The sequence below is a fragment of the Monodelphis domestica genome, chromosome 5 (assembly GCF_027887165.1).
Source record: "Monodelphis domestica isolate mMonDom1 chromosome 5, mMonDom1.pri, whole genome shotgun sequence".
Classification (NCBI taxonomy): domain Eukaryota; kingdom Metazoa; phylum Chordata; class Mammalia; order Didelphimorphia; family Didelphidae; genus Monodelphis; species Monodelphis domestica.
Genome location: NC_077231.1, coordinates 199,924,076 through 199,940,814, shown reverse-complemented (window position 1 = coordinate 199,940,814; position 16,739 = coordinate 199,924,076). Strand labels below are relative to the sequence as shown.

The following is a 16,739-nucleotide window of genomic DNA, read 5'->3' as shown; positions in this document are numbered from 1 at the left end:
ATGCTTTTATAAAAATGTAAGCTACTCAGTGATTTTGGCTTCTCTGCTAATGCAGGACAAGAACTAGATGTGATTGTGTCCTAGGCTGAAATAAATATGCATGGGAAGAGGCCAGAGCAGCAGCAGGACCTTGAATAGCTTTGGATATGTTTGCAAAAGGTCAATTATTCACCAATCAAACCAAAGGCAGGTGCTCAGAGGACTAAAGGGCATGATCTCAGGAGACAATGACCTGCTAGGTACAGCTGAATTTTCCCACCTGCTTTCCCATCTGATCATTCCACATATAGGGGTGCAGGGACTGTGACAGAGAAGCCACCTGGTTCAGGCCACCTGCTACTCTATCAAGCTGTGGACCTGCCTGCCCAAAAAGAGTTCACAGCCCAAAAAGAATTCACAAAAAAATGAACAAGAAAAAAAAATGGCATCACTTCCCTCCAGCATAGAGTGAGGCCCCTTCTGACAACCAATTGTTCCATGAGCTTGAATACCACTGGCCTATTTGATCTTACTCAGAGTCTTGCTGCAATCTTATGCTGACTCCCAGATCATTCTTCCCTTCTCTCCTATATAAAGGGCTTCAATATTTAATTTCAGTCTTCCTCTTCATCAGAACATCCCCTGTCAAATTAAGAGACTTAAATAGAAAGTTAATGCCCCTCCAAAACATTCTGGTTCTGTAGTATGTTACACTTCTAAATATCCTCAAGCTATAGAATTTCAACTTAGCCACAGAATGGCATGGTTATACTTTGATCTCAACCTCTTCTTAAATTGTACTACCTCTGTGATCCAGAATTCTGAAGCTCATCTCCTATCACTCTATGTCCTCACTCCTGCAAAATTTTACGATTTTTAGTCCTTGCCAAGATCTGCAGTACTTCCACCTTTTCTCTCTTTTCTTAGTCCATTATTTCTCTGGCCTCCTGTTATTTCCTTTCTAATCTTAGCTCTACTGTAAAGGAGGTCACTCTTAAACTGATTCCCATCTCTGAATGTCATTCATAGCTTGCCAAACATCAACCCTTAGGTAATTCCCACTATCTGGCTTTTCTGCTTTTTAGGGCTCTGGAAAACTAATTTAAGTTATATAACTGCCATATTAACTACACTATGCTGCATGACAATTCTTTTATTCTTTCTTGATTGTTACACAGGATCTGGCAGCCTCCACACTAAAGGACTACAAGGCTCAGAATATGATGTTAAGAAAGGCAAGAGAATTGGGTCTACAACCAAGGATCACCTACTCATCAAAATTGACTATATACTTCCAGGGGAAAGTATGGACAGTCAACAAAATAGATTTCCAAATGGTCATAAAGAAAAGACCAGAATAATTCTTTCCTGATCAACTCTCAGTTATACTCCCTACCCATGGTACTTGTTTTATTTAATGTGTCCTATTCTCTCAAGTCCCCTACATCAGTAGTTTCAAACTTAAATAAAGGTCCTAAATTTATTTAGAATACAACAAATTAACATTATCTATGTTATACTTTCATTTTATTAAACATTTCCATATTATATTTTAATCTGGTTGGGAATTTTGCCACTTCAGAAACCACCTGTAGTGAGCTTCCTCTTCTCTATTTTAAACTTCATAATATCTCTATGGTTTCTCATTCTCTCTTTTCCTTTCTTGTAAAAGACAGCTCTCTTCTATTTGTGCCCTACATCCCATTCTTTCTCATTTCCTTTAGAATCATTCTTTGTCTCCATCTTTAGTCTTTACATGACCCCTGGCTCAAGCCCTGTTGATTAGAAAAATAGCAGCTCCTCCTTCATTTATCCTTAAAAAACAAAACAAAACCAAAAACAAAAAACAAACCTTCATTTGATCCTATCATTCTCTTCCCTTTGGTAGCCAAACTCCCAGGAATGTTCCTACATGGTTGCCTCCACTAATCACCATCAAAACTTAGAGAACAAATTAAAAATCCCCAGATAAAAACTAAATTGGAAATCCTAAAAATCAAAGGAGAAAGTAATAAAACTGAAAGCAAAAGAACTACTGAATTAAATAATAAATAAGATAGGAGCTTGTACTTTGAAAAAACAAAAACAAAATAGATAAAGTACTGGTTAATCTAATTTAAAAAAAGGAAAGATGAGAATCAAATTAACAGTATCAAAGATGAAAAAGGTGCTCTCACCTCTAATGAAGAGGAAATTAAGGTAATTATTAATAGTTATTTTGCCCAAGTATATGGCAATAAATATTATAATCTAGATGAAATGGATGAATATTTACAAAAATATAAATTGCCTGGATTAACAAAAGAGGAAATAGAATACTTATATAATCCCATCTCAGAAAAAGAAATTGAATAAGCAATTAAGGAACTTCCTAAGAAAAAATCTCCAGAGTCAGAAGGATTCACAAGTCAATATTATCAAATATTTAAAGAACAACTAATCCCAATACTATATAAATTATTTGAAAAAATAAGCAAAGAAAGAGTCTTACCAAATTCTTTTTATGACACAAATATGGTAGACCAATCTCCTTAATGAACATAGATGCAAAAATCTTAAATAAAATACTAGCAAAAAGACTATAGCAAGTTATCACAAGGGTTATTCACTATGACCAGATGGGATTTATAACAGGAATGCAAGGATGGTTTAGTATTAGGAAAAGCATCAACTCATTACTCCACTCTTTGAAATTAGGCTTGCAACTGTACCACTTGACAAAACACTTTTTTTATATTTATGTGTACACACACAGTAAATACTTAGTCTCCTTTGTTGAATCATCATCCATATCTATGTGCAAGGCTCTTGAACTAGTCAAGGGCATCGCCCCCTTTCTGGGGGCTCAATTTTCTCCTGTCTACACCTTTGGTCTTGTTAACATCATAATTTCTCAATGAATCATTTGGGTCCAAAATCTATACCTCTGTTCCTAATCTCATAATAGAATTTTAGTCTTACATCACTAGTACCTCACTGACGTCTATTTCTACCTAGACGTCTTGTCAGCCCTCAAGGACATGTCCAAAATAGAATTCATTATCTTTCGTTTTCCCCTACAGATTGCTTTCTGATGAGAGAACAACTATTAGTCTAGTCATCCCAGGTTCACAAACTTAGAGGCATTTAGAACTTCTCCTTTGCCTTTCAATGAAAATCATTGGTGAGGTCTTGTCAACCCTACTTCTCTATTATTCACATCTGTTGCCATCTGTTCTCTCACATGGCCACAATTCTTATGAGGCTCATCTCCTATCTATACTACCATAATAGGTTTTTTTTTCCTTTTTTAAGTAAAAATCCTTACCTTTTGTCTTAGGGTCAATAATTGGTTCTAAGGCAGAACAGTGGTAAGGGTTAGGCAATGGGGGTCAAGTGACATGCTCAGGGTCACTGAGCTAGGAAATGTCTGAGGCCACATTTGAACTTCATGTCTCTAAGCCTGGCTCTCTATCCACTGAGCCACCTAGCTGCCCCTGTGACAGACTTCTAATTTTTTTCAGTATTTCCTCTCTCTCTTAGACTTTCCACAAAGCTACAAAATGAATTATTTCTAGGGCCACTGAAGTGCCTATCTTCAAGTATATTAGAAAAAATTCCTTAAATTGGTATTTCAAAACCTCTATAATCTGGTCCCACAATGATTTCCCACTTCTCCCCTTGACAAACTACATTCCAGTCAAAGAATATGAGCTGTTCTTGAAGTTGCCATTCCATTTCCAGTTTCTGTCCCTTTGTACATAGTGCTGCCCAATCCTAGGCTAGAATTCTTCTTTAGCTTTCTCTCAGAATCCTGAGCTTCCTTCAAGACTCACATTAGATGTCAGTATCTATGGGAAACTAATTGGGAACTCCTTAGTTGTAGTGTTTCCTGACTCCTCCAACTTACCCTCCTTTTACTTTATGGGTTTTCCTGCTGTATCTCCCATTAGAAGGAATGTGAACTCCTTAATGGCAGAGCTGCCTTTTTCTTCCTTTTCTTTATATCCACTAAACCTATCACAGTGCCCTACAAATAGTATGCATTTAGCAAATGCTGACTCAAAGAAAATAAAACATGTGGGGAATAGCTTTACTCAACAAGCCTGTCTGACTTCCTGGTGATATGCACAAAGAGAACTCTGATTTCCATGGCCAAAGAAATACAAAAGAAAGCCAGCATCCTGCACCCTTACTCCAATAAAGCAGTCAAAATTTAAAAACTATCCCAAGATAGGGTCCAGTTGAGCCTCTTATATAGGTTACCGACACTAAGCCAGCCAAATCCTGCTCTGTAGGTACAACTACAAAGCAAAGCAAAGAGGTACCCAAGTCCTCTAATCATATGGCTTTGATGCACAGGAGCAAAATGCCAAAGTTTACAAATTTTGGAAAATTCCTTTTAAAACCTTTTCAAACATGAAATGATCAAGTGTGAAAACTAATTAACAAACAGTGGATCTGTGTTCTTTAGGTAGGAGAATCTGACAGAGATTAGGGAAGAAAAATGAAGAGGGAGTAGACCCAGCTACCTGCTGGCAATTTCAGAGCTACTCCCCTCCTGGTGGCCCAGGGAAGAAGAGTATTGCTCAAACACAGCCCCAACTTTATAGATGACTCAAGTTCAGAAGGAAAACTTATTCTGTCCTTTTAGTCATTAATTTCCTAAAATGATTTTTGAATCCATGAACTCTAAACAAACAGCCTAGACTTATAACCATTTCATAACCAGAGCTCTGCCAAAAGTACACATAACCAATCATTGTGGCTTCTTTTATTTAAATGTTAGTCAGCAAATACTCATGTTGAGGTTTAGCCAAGGAAGAAAAGAAGTGAGAGGTTGCTTTTATAATGAGGAAATAAAGCTCAAGACTGTTCATTCACTCTCTGTTGGTCTTTAGAAAGAAAAACTCAACCTAGCGACTCAGCTTATCCTGGAAACCCACCAGTGAGGGCTTGATGGATATGGAGTAGGAAACAAAAGGACAACCCAGATATTATTTGTTCTTCTCGTAGAGTCCCTAAGCTACATGGCAAAGCACTGGGTTCCATAGAAATCCAAAGAGGCTTCTTGTTCCAAAATGCAGAAAGAAACCTTTCCAAGAACTCAAAAGGAAAAAAAGCATCCACATTTTCTTCCCCAAGTGTTTCTACTCCCCATTTAGCAACTTTAGAATGCCCTCTTCATTTACAGAGCCTATTACGAAAGATTATTTGCTCTTTCTTCCATGGCATATAGGCATGGAAGTTAGGAAGCCTTGGACCTCTGTTACTTATGATGACAGGAAGAGGTATACCAGAACCAGAACCATCACAGGTCTCTGAGATATTGCACTCACATAATACATAAGCATACTGCGTGGTTGGGGAGGGAACCCCCCCCCCAACAACCTTAAATGTTAATTATAAGTATACATGTGTTGTTTTCTTTAAAATACAAATTACTTGGAGAAATGTCTTTTTAATACAAATTACTGTACAAATGCCATGTAATTTCTGATGCAAAATTAAGCCAAGTTATTACGGTATACCACCCTTGCCTGAGAAAGGAACAAAGGTATACTTTTGCTGGGTCTATGAATTGAACCAGCTTTATTGAGCTGTATTCCTCTTCAGTGGGACCCCGTCCCCCCATAGATTTAATAGTAGCAAAGTTTCTCAAGAGAAATATAGTCTTTTTTCTTTTCTGTCCCAAAATCTTAGCAGAATTGGATAACTGACTCTATGTAATCACATTCACCCAGTTATGCTAAAATTCATCCACCCACCTAGAAGTTAAAGACTATCTCTCTAGCAAGATTTGGAGTCTTTCCTGATCTTTAAAAAGTAAGAACTGAATGCAGGATTTTACAATTGATCACTCAAAGGAATACCAAACAGAATCATTAATTTCTTAAGGGCTCTATGAGAGAACCTAAAACAGAATTGACATTCGGTTGGTGGCTATGTACTTTAATCCCACAATCCTCAAAAGAGTTATTTATTTCACATAACTTACTGAGATTTGAAAAGAGAACACAATTTGCTTAACCATAGCCTGAGGAAGGCACATTTACTGAGAAGAAATAGATATATGTCTCTTGGGAAAACAAGGCAATCACATGGGGGGATAACAAGTGACATCTTCATTTTTCTCCCCAAAAAAGGAAATTCTTTTCAAGAAGTTAATAGTTATGAGGAAGCCTGGACAGCAAAAAGACAAGTATGCCCCTTAAGTGTTCAAAGATGGGTGAAGAAAGGGGAGTAAGGCAAAATGATGGTTTTCTCTTATAGAGAAAAGCCTCTGTGAAATACTTATTGTAAATAAATAACTTTATTATTTTCCAGCAGGGAAGAAATGAAGCAATTTGCTCCCTGAGTGCATAAATGGAAATTGCTCAAAGCGTATGATTCATAGTCTTGCTGGCATGGGACACATTAAAGTTTCTATAAAACATAGGAGAAGAAAAATACATATGCAGTGACAAAAGAGAGGCAAGTTTTTCCTTATGTATCAATCTGAGTACAATGGAGAGATACTGTAGTGGTGAAAGGAAGCAAAGGGAATGTCATGCCCAGAGTTTCTTGAAAAGTTTGGGACTTAGGACATCTGAAATCAACCAGGTTCTTCACAAGTGTTCTGAGATGTTTCCATAAAGAAAATGGCAGGAATACTAACCTGGAGAAAGCCTACCAGCTATCTCCCTTAACAATCCTATTCCAAAGCCTTACTGTATAGCATGAAAGAGTGATCATCCCTAAGTTTCTAAGAGTTATACTAGCTGGATACAAGCAAGTCCTAACAAGCACAAAAGGCCTTTAGGTCCTGTCCTGGCAACAGACTTTAAAAAACGTCTAATATTTGAGACTTGTTCCATCTCTATTAGGAAATGTTCTCTACTGGATTGACTTTAGGTTTCTGAATTTTTAAGTCACAGTAAATCTTTAAATTATCTTAGCAAGTTAAAGAGCAATAGAGTACCCACAATGAGATCATGGATTTTTAATGTATTGAAGTATTATCACTGGCAGTACATATTTTGTGTTCTCTTTACTATAGTTGTATATTGGGTGCTGCCATTAAGTTGTCTACTCCACATTTCCTATAAAAGTGAGGAAGAAGAAAGGTAAATCATCTGCCCAACTTTAAAAATACATTGCCAAATCAGCAGTAATGTTGGCAAACAAACAAACCTAAAAATCTTGACTTTCCATCATGTAAGCTTCAACTCCAAAAGTCAAAGAATTCCACTTCAAAAGACAACATGCACAGTGCCAGTTGGTAGGTTTCATGTTGTAGAGGCAGGGTAAAGCAGAGGAAACCATAAAGAACCACATGGATCCTTTTAGAATTGGGCTTTTTTTCTCAAAGATCCAGGGAAGCACCTCCATTGCCAGTTAGAAATAATTCTTCAGTGGTCCCAGCTTATTTAGAAGGAATGAAAAACACTAGCAACACAGGTGAAAAAGAGGTCATGTGCTTGGGAAAATACAGGAAACTTACCTGCAAGTAGGAAGGTAATGAGGCAGGTTTCCTTTGGCAAGTAGAGTTTGAGGCGAGAACCACTGAAAACATACTCCACCACAGCTTCAGAACGACCAGCTCGTTGGAGGAAAGGCAGGAACTGCTTGGCTTTCTGAGTATCCTGGTCAGGACAAAGAATAAAAAGAGTCATTCAGTTGACAATGGCACCATTTTATTCTTGGGACTCGGGATTAAGGCTCAACTGACTAGTAGAACCTAGGAATATGTTGATAATCAAGAATTTCAGACCATATAACATAAATATGATGCAATGAGTGTGCTACTTTATAAGTACTAGGTACAGGCAATTTGTAGAGATAAAAACATCCATCTCATAGGAGAGTATAGGCACTCTTGCCCCATCTTAAGGCTGACTCATTTTCCACCTTTAAATCTTACATATTATGTAAGATTTAAAGCTCACTGGATAAGGGAAAACCACAACCTTCAAAATGCTCTATAAACTGATATCCTTTGATTGTGTACCAATCATTTTCCACCTACATGCTTCTAAGGTTCAGACAAGATCTAGGGACATAATTTAAGTTGGTAAGGTACCAGAGCCAGGAAAAAACTGTGATAAGCTTGACAAAGGTCACTAAAAAGAACATAGGAAGTAGTATTAATATAATATTGAGATCTGCAACATAAACATTCTCTTCAACACATACATTCTACATTTTTTCAGGCAGGAACGGTATTTCGATGATGGAAACAAAAATTCACATTCAAATTGTATAGTGTGGAGGCAAATTCTTAATCTTAGAAATTATAATTGAGGCAACCACTAGACACACACTTCAGTAATAATACAGTATGGCATCATATTCTGACCTACATTCTCTGCTTTAAGCACCCCTTTTATTTTCTTCAAGTTGTCCAACTAAATATGCCCAAATATCAAAGCAACTAAACATGTTTCAAACAAATACGACCATACTTAAAGATACTGAAGAAGTTTATCCCCATTGCAGATGATATTAGTTGATGGTTTTAGATATATATATATATATATATATATATATATATATATATATATATATATATATATATATATACTGTTTATTATTTTTAGGAATGACCCTTCTATTCCTATGCTTTCTAGTGTTTTTAGTAGGAATGGGTGTTGCATTTTATCAAAGGCTTTTTCTGCATCTATTGAGATAATCATGTGGTTCTTGTTGGTTTGCTTGTTGATGTGGTCAATTATGTGGATAGTTTTCCTAATGCTGAACCAGCCCTGCATCCCTGGTATAAATCCTACTTGATCATGGTGGATGACCCTTCTGATCACTTGCTGGAGTCTTTTTGCTAGTATCCTATTTAAGATTTTTGCATCTATATTCATTAGGGAGATTGGTCTATAATTTTCTTTCTCTGTTTTTGGCCTGCCTGGCTTTGGAATTAGTACCATGTTTGTGTCATAAAAGGAGTTTGGTAGAACTACCTCTTTGCTTATTATGTCAAATAGTTTGTATAGTATTGGGATTAACTGTTCTCACTGGTGAATCCGTCAGGGCCTGGGGATTTTTTCTTAGGAAGTTCTTTGATGGCCTGTTGGATTTCTTTTTCTGATATGGGATTATTTAAGAAAACTATTTCTTCTTCTGTTAGTCTAGGCAATTTATATTTTTGTAAATATTCATCCATATCACCTAGATTGGTATATTTATTGCCATATAGTTGGGCAAAGTAGTTTTTAATGATTGCCTTAATTTCTTCTTCATTGGAGGTGAGATCCCCCTTTTCATCCGTGATGCTGTTAATTTGCCTTTCTTATTTCCTTTTTTTAATTAGATTAACCAGTACTTTGTCTATTTTGTCTGTTTTTTCAAAGTACCAGCTTCTAGTCTTGTTTATTAGCTCAATAGTTCTGTCACTTTCGGTTTTATTAATTTCTCCCTTAATTTTTAGGATCTCTAGTATGGTTTTCTTCTGGGGGTTTTTAATTTGTTTGTTCTCAAGTTTTTTGATTTGCATTTCCAATTCCTTGATCTCTGTCCTCCCCAATTTGTTAAATATATGCACTCAGGGATATGAATTTTCCTCCAAGTACTGCCTTGGCTGCATCCCATAAGGTTTGAAAGGATGTTTCGCCATTGTCATTTTCTTCAACGAAATTATTAATTGTTTCTATGATTTCTTCTCTAACTATCAGATTTTGAAGTATCATGTTATTTAATTTCCAATTAATTTTTGATTTGGCTCTCCATGTACCCTTGCCGATCAATATTTTTATTGCCTTGTGATCTGAAAAGGCTGCAATTATTATTTCTGCTTTTCTGCATTTGAGTGCCATGTTTCTATGACCTAGTATATGATCTATTTTTGTGAATGTGTCATGTGGTGCTGAAAAGAAGGTGTATTCTTTTTTGTCCCTATTTATTTTTCTCCATATGTCTATTAACTCTAATTTTTCTAAGATTTCATTCACCTCTTTTACCTCTTTCTTGTTTATTTTTTGGTTTGATTTATCTAAATTTGATTGTGGTTGGTTCAAGTCTCCCACTAATATGGTTTTACTGTCTATTTCCTTCTTCAATTCTCCTAGTTTCTCTATTAAAAATTTGGATGCTATACCATTTGGTGCATACATGTTGATTAGTGCTATTTCCTTATTGTCTATACTCCCTTTTAGCAGAATATATTTACCTTCCCTATCCCTTTTGATCAGGTCTATTTGTGCTTTGGCTTTGTCAGATATCATGATTGCAACTCCTGCCTTCTTTCTATCAGTTGAGGCCCAAAAGGTCTTACTCCAGCCTTTAATTCTAACCTTGTGAGTGTCAACCCGTCTCATATGTGAGCAGACATTCCTTGGAAATCACATAGGTGACAGTAATACCTGTTTCTTCTTTTTTTTGGCCATACTTAGTATTAATTAGTAGTAATTATATTAGTATTAATTATACACTAACTACAAACTCTTTATGAGGGCAGAAGGTTCTCCACATTTTTCTAACTCCAAGGACACAACTAGTCTATGCTGCTGCAATCGCTTACTTTCAATCTTTGCTCCTAGCAACAGAGCTATTATAACCAAATTAATGCATATTAGATAAAGAAAATTTAACAAGCCATCATGTATTTGAGGGTATTCATAGCAGCTGAGGAGACACAAAGGTGCCTTGGAGCCACACGTATCTTGAGAAGCTAGTGAAGTAGGCTGGGATCAAAACAATATTTACAGTAATAGGATTCATTCTCTTCAAATAGAAGACTACAGAAAAGAGAGACAGTAATCTACTCAAAGCTCTTTCCAGTGCTATCACAATTTTATTAAAAATAATAAGGCAACATATAGCTTCCCATGCACACTTGAATACCACATGTTGTTGCTGTTTAGTTGTTTCCATTTATCTGACTCTTTGTGACCCCATTTGGAGTTTCTTGGCAAAGATACTGGAGTAATTGGCCATCTCCTTCTCTACTTCATTTAACAGATATAAAAAAACGGAAGCAGAGTGATATGACTTGCCCAGGGTCACATGGCTAATAAGTGTCAAGAGACCAAATTTGAACTTAGATCTTCCTGACTTCAGGCCTGGTAATCTATCCACTGTACCACCTAGTTGCCCGAGTACAACATATTTACAAACAAATGCCTACAAATATTTATGTGCTAACATTTCACCTGTAATTGGATATTCAAGTATGATAAATATATCATATGGGACATAATCAACAAGATTTTGCCTTCAAAATGCAGGGATCATATGCCTAAGCCAGATCTTTAGAGTCAACAATATGTACTTGAATTAGCTACATCACATAATGATTCTGAAATAAAAGTCTTTAGCCTCAAAGCAAAAGAAATCTGTACTTTTACTCAATAACAATAAATGCTTTCTAGTTATCCAGAAAGTTTATGAAAAGTCTGAACCAACCAATAAGATAGCCATTTATTGTAGCAATTAAGATTAAAAACAACAACTATAAGGGATGGGTCTACTTGCTACATCCAAACTATCTTTCCCTTAGTAAGCCCCTAGTCTAGTTCATCAAAGGGTCTACCTGCTCCGACTATGAAACAGGGAGAAGCAATAGGAGCTCACTGTTGCTGTGTAAAAAACCAAATCAATAAGATATTCTCAGCTGCCTACCAAGACTCAACCCACAAGTCAACTACCTCTGCTCTTTCAAGAATATGTTGGGAAGAAGCACTAAGAATATGAAAGGCCATTTTTAAAGGCAAAAGTAGAAATGAATGCTGATAGTGACATCTCCAACTTGAAAACCAATTAAAAAACCCTCCCTCCAAAAGCAATGATGTTTTATATTCCAAAGTCAAAAGTTTAGAGGAAAAAAATGAATCTTCCAATGTACTTTTTAGAGAAATGAAACCATCCCTAGAATATGGACCATCCATTAAGTAACAAAGTACAGATAGAAAATATTTAGTTTGACATTATCCTAGTTCCAGGGTGAATTATGCCTAGATCTCTATACATAGCTAAACTCTAGGCTATAGCATTTACAATATGAATACAAAGTACTTCAAAGATGAAAGTTACAAAAAACATTTGAATGTGAATCTTTAATTTTTATTTTAAGAGAAGAAAGTCCCTAGAGTTAGTGAAAGCATCCTAACAATATTTCACAGTGATTGTTTTTGACTTGAAAGAATGAGGTAAAAGTCAGCTCTTATTTCTATAATGATCTGAATTTTTAGTGGGCTGAGGAAGAAACTTAGACCTGTAAACTCTGATGTGTACATTTTGTATTTCCAACAGAGTCTTAACAGAAAAGCAAGTGGTTTAGTAAAGAAAAAAAGAAAGAAACTTGTTTTGGTAAAAATGATATAATGATCATATAAGCTTGGCTTTAGTAAAGAAGAAGCTGCTTTCAATCTAAATCATAGCTAACACAGGAGAGTCTTTTAGAGTCTTTATATATAAGTCTGGAGATTCCTTTTTCTTCCATCATGCACTTTTTTTTTGTCATTCTAAAAGAATAGAGAAATGAGACCAAAATTCTTTCCCTGTAACTTAAGTTTCATAGTAGATCAAATGCAAAGTTGAGTAAGGCAGAAAGACATGTTCCCTCAGGTGACAGAATTTACCCACAAATAATCTTTGCCTACTCAGTATAGAAATGGAAATTGTTTGCTCTGGGAATACTGATTTTATTACTGTAAAATTGACTTTGAACACAGTTAAATGGTTTGCCCTCCAGATGTGTTAGGCAGTTCTAGAAAAGCATTTCTATTCCTTAGACCCCTAATCTAGGACTATACCTATTGTTATGAAAAAGGCTTTAGTTTATTTAATTAAGTTTTAAATCTAAAAAGCCTCATTAAAATAAAATTGTTTCAAAAGAGTACGTGTTTCTTTTTCCTTTCTATTGTCATTGGATATTTTATTAATCAAATTTTTGCTTCTTGAATAATCCAGGGAAATGATTTGCTGGAAAATAATGAAATTCAGAATTATGACAGAACTTAGTATTTCCAAGAAATTTCTTAAGTGAATTCTAACAAGATGGCAAAATGGTCAAAACTAAACTCAAATGTGTCAGGGAGGTTAAAATACTAAAAAAGTATCAAATTTAAAAAAAGGAAAGAGGAAGAAGAAAGAAACTTCACAGGAAAAAAAACTTCCTGTAAAACAATGTCCAAAGAATCAAATAAATAAAACATAACCCACACATGAGAGACCCAAATATAGCAAACAAAAAATACAGGGTAGAAGTAAGGAGAAATCTATGGGAAGAACAAGATTGCAACAATACCTCCCCTTCTTGAAGAGTGGCTTGCAAGAACCTTGGGAATCTTTTAGTATCACGATAAAAGACATAAAGAAAGATATGGTATTGGAAAGACTAGAAATAAGATTTCTGAAAGCTTGTTGTTGCAACAGCCAACAGCCATTTTTTTTTTCAGTTCCCATACTTAGAATGACCACTATGTGCCTTCTGAATCTATGACTAGCTCTTCCTCCTACAATTTCTCCTCACTTCACTTTTATAATACTTTCTTCTAGTTATCCTTTGACCCGTCTGACTACTCCTTCTTTTATATCCCCTTTACTGTATCATCATCCAAGTTTCATTTGATCCTAGGCTTGATAATCTTCTCTCTGCTTCCCCACAGTAAAATATCAGATCCAGGCAACAGAGACTGTTTCACTTCTGAATTTACATTCTGGCACTTAGCATAGATTATTAATAAATGCTTGTTAATTGACTAGCAAGCAAATCAACTTCATTTAATTATTTAATTATTATTTTTTGTGTCTATATCTTTCAAAATCCCTAATTCCTGGCCAAGAAAGAGGATGTATACTTTGTTATTAGTCTTTAGCCACTAGTCCTTTCAATTAGTAAGGTCACTATATAAATTGTCCTTCTGGTTCTGCACATTTCATTCTGATTGAATTCATATACATCTTCACAGGCTTTAGTATATCTGTAATATTCTTCATTTCTTGAAGTGTAGTTTCTTGCAGCTGGGTATTCCAATATTCCCCAGCTGACTATAATCCTTTTGTTTATAACCCTCTGTTAAAACAAAAAGTGCTACCATATGCATTTATGTACATGTAGGCCCTTTTACATAATCTTTGACCTCTTTGGAGATATATGTTTAACAATGGCTTATTTAGGGAAAGGTAGTTTCCAACTCTAAAACTATGATCCTATGAGTCATAATATACCAACAATATAACATAATATACCCCAACAATAAATAATAAATATATCAATAGATGCCAAAAAGGCTCTTGACAATATGCTTCTATTAAGAAAAAAAACAAACCTAAAAAGTATAGGGAAAAAAATGGACCTTTCTTTAATATGGCAAGTGTTCTTTTGTTTTAAAGAAGTCCAATGTTATCATAGGGTAATGTCTTAATTTGTGCATGAATTGGATATAAGTGAGGCAGAGGTAGACAAAGTCACCAGCCTCATTCGCTCTTCCAGAGTCATTGAAGTCCACTGGCAAGACAAACATTAGGAAGACTGGGGATGGGTCTGGATGCATTGGATGACGTTGGCTTCTTGGATATCTGACCAAGTTCTAGGCACTCCAAAGAGCCTGATTCAGCTCCCTTCATCACCATTGTAACAAACTGTTCTTATCTCATTCCACCAAGGGAAGTTTTCACATGCTTAAGGTAGATACCTCCTTAAATCATTAACTGGTTTGAGGCCTGTCAGTTACCCTTCATCTGGCTTATGTAAAAAATAGACTCGAATACAGGACTAGAATCCCCACAAGCCTTTGCTCCACTTCCCCAAAAATGCTTTGTAATCTCACGGGAATTCTGAGGTGGGCCGGGATCGAGGAAGGATTTAAGCTGGTGGCAAAGGTTTTTGGGTCTCTTTTCTCTTTTTGGACATCCATATTGGAGCAGAGGCATCTCTTCCATGATGTGAGGTTATTTTGTCTAGGCCTCTGGCCTAGGCACATGTTTCTTACTTGTATATTCTTTAATCCTTAATCCTTAATAAACCTCTAAAAAATATAATACTCCTTGCAGAGAGAAACTAATTTCTACATGCCTCAGCCTCCCCATATTCCTAAATTTTAACTGTTACACTTAGCATATCTATTGAGATGATTTTACTGTCTTAAACATGGTAAATAATATCGATTTAAAACCCCAAATCATTCTTTTGTAAACAAGAAATGCTTGAGGCCTTGCCAAAAAAGATCAATAGAAAAGCAAGCATGTCCATTATTAGGACTATTATTTGATACAGTGTTATAACAGTAAGAGAAGATAAATAAAATGAGGGAATAAACAATAATAAGAAAGAAGCATCATGATCACTTTTGCAAACAATATGATCTACTAAGAATAGAGATGCAATTAAAATTACTGGAAATAATTAATAACCTAAAAAATGCAATAGGATATAAAATAAACCAACATAAATCAAAAGTCTTTATGTAATGACCAAAAATAAAAATAAAAAAGGGCAAGGGGGGGCAGTTGGGTAGCTCAGTGGATTGAGAACCAGGCCTAGAGACGGGAGGTCCTAGGTTCAAATCTGGCCTCAGCCACTTCCTAGCTGTGTGACCCTGGGCAAGTCACTTGACCCCCATTGCCTAGCCCTTACCACTCTTCTGCCTTGGAGCCAATACACAGTATTGACTCCAAGACGGAAGGTAAGGGTTATTAAAAAAAAAAAGAGAGAAAAAAAGGGCAAGGGATCAAGAAATTATATTCAAAATAACTATTGAATGTATAAACTATTTAAGAAGTCTATCTACAAAAGCACATATAGGAACTATATGAATAAACACATCCATTAAATGCTTTTTACAGAAATGCAGACCTTAATAATTGGAGAACTGAGCTCAGTTAGACTGGCTATGTTGCATTAGAAAAACCCTAAACTCTCCCCCAAAAACCTTCTGTCTTGGTATTGGTACTAAACATTGATACCAAAGTAGAATAGTAAGGACAAGGCAATTAAGTGACTTGCCCAGGGCCACATAGCTAGGAAGTGTCTGACTCCAAATTTGAACCCAGGACATCCTATCTCTAGGCTCCATCTCCTGAACCACCTAGCTGCCCTAGGAACATTGTATTTATAAAATAAATAATAATATTGCCAAAATAAAATCATTATTCAATAAAACCCGATGGAGAAACATGGAAAGAAATCTGGCAGAAAATAGCTTTAGCCCAATATCTTATACTATATTCCACAATAAGCTCTAAACTATTGAAGTAGTACTGGAATATAAAGAGTCATATCATAAATAAGAAAAAAGAAGGGACAAACATAGTTTATACAACTACAGATGAAGAGAGGTTCACAGAAGCCAAAATAGGAAATTCTGGTTACATAAGAGAACATTCTATCTACATAAAAAAATATTCAGAATAGCAGTATTTGCATTGCGATGGAACACTAAATCCCCACTGGAGAATGGCTGAAGAAACTGTGGGAAAGTAATACAATTGTGTTTACAATGTCATAAAGAACACCCTGATTAAGACACTTCCTCTGCCAATGCAGTTAGGTTTTTTCTCTATAACTTAGAAGTTTTGTTAAGTGACTTGTTTCAGGATAATACAGCTACTAGAGATACTTGACCCCAGATTTCTCTGGCTTTGGGGCTGGTTGTCTATTCACAGGACCTGCTAACTCTCCAAATTGTGTATATTAATTTATATTGTTTTATCATATAGAACAGTGACTATTTAAAAAACATAGAAAGATAATTTATGAAGTGATACAGTAAGTATTATAAAAGGAAAATAATATATACAATTATTATGTAAATAAGGACAACTTTAAACTGCAAGTGGCAAAAAGATCAAAA

General features: G+C 35.6%; 1 protein-coding gene across 2 annotated transcripts in view; it reads right to left on the bottom strand.

Annotated features, from left to right (window-relative positions):
- Positions 1–16,739, bottom strand: part of SND1 (staphylococcal nuclease and tudor domain containing 1) — a 547,109-nt gene that overhangs the window by 187,501 nt on the left and 342,869 nt on the right. For both annotated transcript variants that reach the window (XM_001366193.5, XM_056799670.1), the window contains exon 15: positions 7,442–7,583. In XM_001366193.5, the coding sequence (XP_001366230.2) occupies positions 7,442–7,583 (142 nt within the window). The remainder of the gene's footprint in view (positions 1–7,441; positions 7,584–16,739) is intronic.